This window comes from Salvelinus fontinalis, unplaced genomic scaffold (assembly GCF_029448725.1).
Source record: "Salvelinus fontinalis isolate EN_2023a unplaced genomic scaffold, ASM2944872v1 scaffold_0170, whole genome shotgun sequence".
Lineage (NCBI taxonomy): Eukaryota > Metazoa > Chordata > Actinopteri > Salmoniformes > Salmonidae > Salvelinus > Salvelinus fontinalis.
The window spans coordinates 302,243-305,596 of record NW_026600379.1 but is presented as its reverse complement, the minus strand read 5'-3'; the positions used below and the strand labels follow the sequence as shown (position 1 = coordinate 305,596).

General features: G+C 47.4%; 1 protein-coding gene across 1 annotated transcript; it reads left to right on the top strand.

Annotated features, from left to right (window-relative positions):
• The first annotated feature begins 798 nt into the window (after positions 1 to 798).
• LOC129844079 (E3 ubiquitin/ISG15 ligase TRIM25-like) lies at positions 799 to 1,482 on the top strand. Its single transcript, XM_055912448.1, has one exon. The coding sequence runs from the start codon at positions 841 to 843 to the stop codon at positions 1,480 to 1,482; it is 642 nt and encodes a 213-aa protein (XP_055768423.1). The 5' UTR covers positions 799 to 840.
• The last annotated feature ends 1,872 nt before the right edge of the window (positions 1,483 to 3,354 follow it).

Genomic DNA, 3,354 nt, shown 5'->3' with positions numbered 1-3,354 from the left:
ATGTCTTGGAATGGCCTAGTCAAAGCCCAGACCTCAATCCAATTGAGAATCGGTGGTATGACTTAAAGATTGCTGTACACCAGTGGAACCCATCCAACTTGAAGGAGCTGGAGCAGTTTTGCCTTGAAACATGGGAAAAAATCCCAGTGGCTAGATGTGCCAAGCTGATAGAGACATATTCCAAGAGACTTGCAGCTGTAATTGCAGCAAAAGGTGGGTCTACAAAGTATTGACTTTGGGGGGTGAATAGTTATGCACACTGAAGTTTACTGTTTTTTTCTCTTATTTCTTGTTTGTTTCACAATAACAAACAATTTGCATCTTCAAAGTGGTAGGCATGTTGTGTAAATCAAATAATACAACCCCCCCAAAATCTATTTTAATTCCAGGTTGTAAGGTAACAAAATAGGAAAAATGCCAAGGGGGGTGAATACTTTCACAAGGCACTGTAGACGGCATTACAGGGCATTCACAAGTTATTCAGACACCTTGTCTTTTCCCACATTTGGTTACATTCCAGTCTTTTTCTAAAATGGATTAAATAAAATGTAACCAGGAACTATAATTTAACCTAGGAACTAAAATATGTGTCTCCTTCTCGACGTTGCATGCATTTCTCCCTCCCTCTCTCTAACCCCTCCCTCTCTCTAACCCCTCCCTTTCTCTAACCCCTCTCTCCCTCCCTCTAACCCCTCCCTCTCTCTAACCCCTCCCTCCCTCTAAACTCACCTATCTGGCAGAACCGGAAAGGCCATACCTCCCAAAAACTCCCTTCTGTGGAAACGAAACTCTTCTGAGTCTCTGTCTCATCTGTCTGTGTGAGAGTGAACAACCGTCCAAATGGCTCAACAGGGAGTTCTGCTGGACCAGGACCAGTTCTGTTGTTCTGTCTGTCTAGATCTACTGAAGGAACCAGTCACCATCCCCTGTGGACACAGTTACTGTAGGAGCTGTATTGAGGGCTGCTGGGATCAGGATGTTCTGAAAGGGGTCTATAGCTGTCCTCAGTGCAGAGAGACCTTCACTCCAAGGCCTAATCTGAGGAAAAATAACATGTTGGCTGATATGGTGGAGAAACTGAAGAAGACAGGACTCCAGGCTGCTCCCCCTCTTGCTCTGTGCTATGCTGGACCTGGAGATGTGGCGTGTGATGTCTGCTCCGGGACCAGAAAGCAGAAAGCCCTCATGTCCTGTCTGGTGTGTATGGCCTCTTACTGTGAGACTCACCTCCAATCTCACTATGAATCTCCTGCTTTCAAGAAGCACAAGCTGGTCAAAGCCACCGCACAACTACAGGAGAAGATCTGCTCTCATCATGACAAACTGCTGGAGGTTTACTGTCGTACCGATCAGCAGTGTATCTGTTTTCTGTGTACAATGGATGAACATAAAGGCCATGATACAGTGTCAGCTGCAGCACAGAGGACTGAGAAACAGGTAAGACCAGAACAACTTGTTGGTGACTGTCTGATAAACAAATAATTAAAGATACAGTAGGAACTAAATCTGTTTGAATATGAGATCACCGGAACAGAGAGTAGAGTGTAGATGTGGCAGGTAGCCTAATGGTTAGAGTGTAGAGGTGGCAGGTAGCCTAGTGGTTAGAGTGTAGAGGTGGCAGGTAGTCTAGTGGTTAGAGTGTAGAGGTGGCAGGTAGCCTAGTGGTTAGAGTGTAGAGGTGGCAGGTAGCCTAGTGGTTAGAGTGTAGAGGTGGCAGGTAGCCTAGTGGTTAGAGTGTAAAGGTGGCAGGTAGACTAGTGGTTAGAGTGTAGAGGTGGCAGGTAGACTAGTGGTTAGAGTGTAGAGGTGGCAGGTAGTCTAGTGGTTAGAGTGTAGAGGTGGCAGGTAGCCTAGTGGTTAGAGTGTAGAGGTGGCAGGTAGACTAGTGGTTAGAGTGTAGAGGTGGCAGGTAGTCTAGTGGTTAGAGTGTAGAGGTGACAGGTAGTCTAGTGGTTAGAGTGTAGAGGTGGCAGGTAGTCTAGTGGTTAGAGTGTAGAGATGACAGGTAGTCTAGTGGTTAGAGTGTAGAGGTGGCAGGTAGTCTAGTGGTTAGAGTGTAGAGGTGGCAGGTAGTCTAGTGGTTAGAGTGTAGAGGTGGCAGGTAGCCTAGTGGTTAGAGTGTAGAGGTGGCAGGTAGCCTAGTGGTTAGAGTGTAGAGGTGGCAGGTAGTCTAGTGGTTAGAGTGTAGAGGTGGCAGGTAGTCTAGTGGTTAGAGTGTAGAGGTGGCAGGTAGCCTAGTGGTTAGAGTGTAGAGGTGGCAGGTAGACTAGTGGTTAGAGTGTAGAGGTGGCAGGTAGTCTAGTGGTTAGAGTGTAGAGGTGACAGGTAGTCTAGTGGTTAGAGTGTAGAGGTGGCAGGTAGTCTAGTGGTTAGAGTGTAGAGGTGGCAGGTAGCCTAGTGGTTAGAGTGTAGAGGTGGCAGGTAGCCTAGTGGTTAGAGTGTAGAGGTGGCAGGTAGTCTAGTGGTTAGAGTGTAGAGGTGGCAGGTAGCCTAGTGGTTAGAGTGTAGAGGTGGCAGGTAGCCTAGTGGTTAGAGTGTAGAGGTGGCAGGTAGTCTAGTGGTTAGAGTGTAGAGGTGGCAGGTAGACTAGTGGTTAGAATGTAGAGGAGGCAGGTAGTCTAGTGGTTAGAGTGTAGAGGTGGCAGGTAGTCTAGTGGTTAGAGTGTAGAGGTGGCAGGTAGTCTAGTGGTTAGAGTGTAGAGGTGGCAGGTAGTCTAGTGGTTAGAGTGTAGAGGTGGCAGGTAGTCTAGTGGTTAGAGTGTAGAGGTGGCAGGTAGTCTAGTGGTTAGAGTGTAGAGGTGGCAGGTAGTCTAGTGGTTAGAGTGTAGAGGTGGCAGGTAGTCTAGTGGTTAGAGTGTAGAGGTGGCAGGTAGTCTAGTGGTTAGAGTGTAGAGGTGGCAGGTAGTCTAGTGGTTAGAGTGTAGAGGTGGCAGGTAGTCTAGTGGTTAGAGTGTAGAGGTGGCAGGTAGTCTAGTGGTTAGAGTGTAGAGGTGGCAGGTAGTCTAGTGGTTAGAGTGTAGAGGTGGCAGGTAGTCTAGTGGTTAGAGTGTAGAGGAGGTAGGTAGTCTAGTGGTGTTACGCACGCCTCTGAGAAGAGGGAACGCAACTCCCTGCTACAACTCAACTCTCTGAAGTCCAATAGGTATGGACTGTAGGTGCGAGTAAGGATGACACAAAAGCAGAATTTACCGTTTACTTGAATTTATTTTCTTACACGGTAATATGGGGAAAAGGGTCTGGACGGAACCAAAGCAAAGAAAGTAAATATCAAAGTTCCCCCTCTCCTATCTAACCTGCCTACCCACTTAACTTACCTAACTTAACACCGCCTGGTGCCCTAACCAAAATACAGGG

What these genes read in the sequence shown, in the direction of transcription:
- LOC129844079 (XM_055912448.1), top strand. Translation starts at nt 841, where the DNA reads ATGGCTCAACAGGGAGTTCTGCTGGACCAGGACCAGTTCTGTTGTTCT.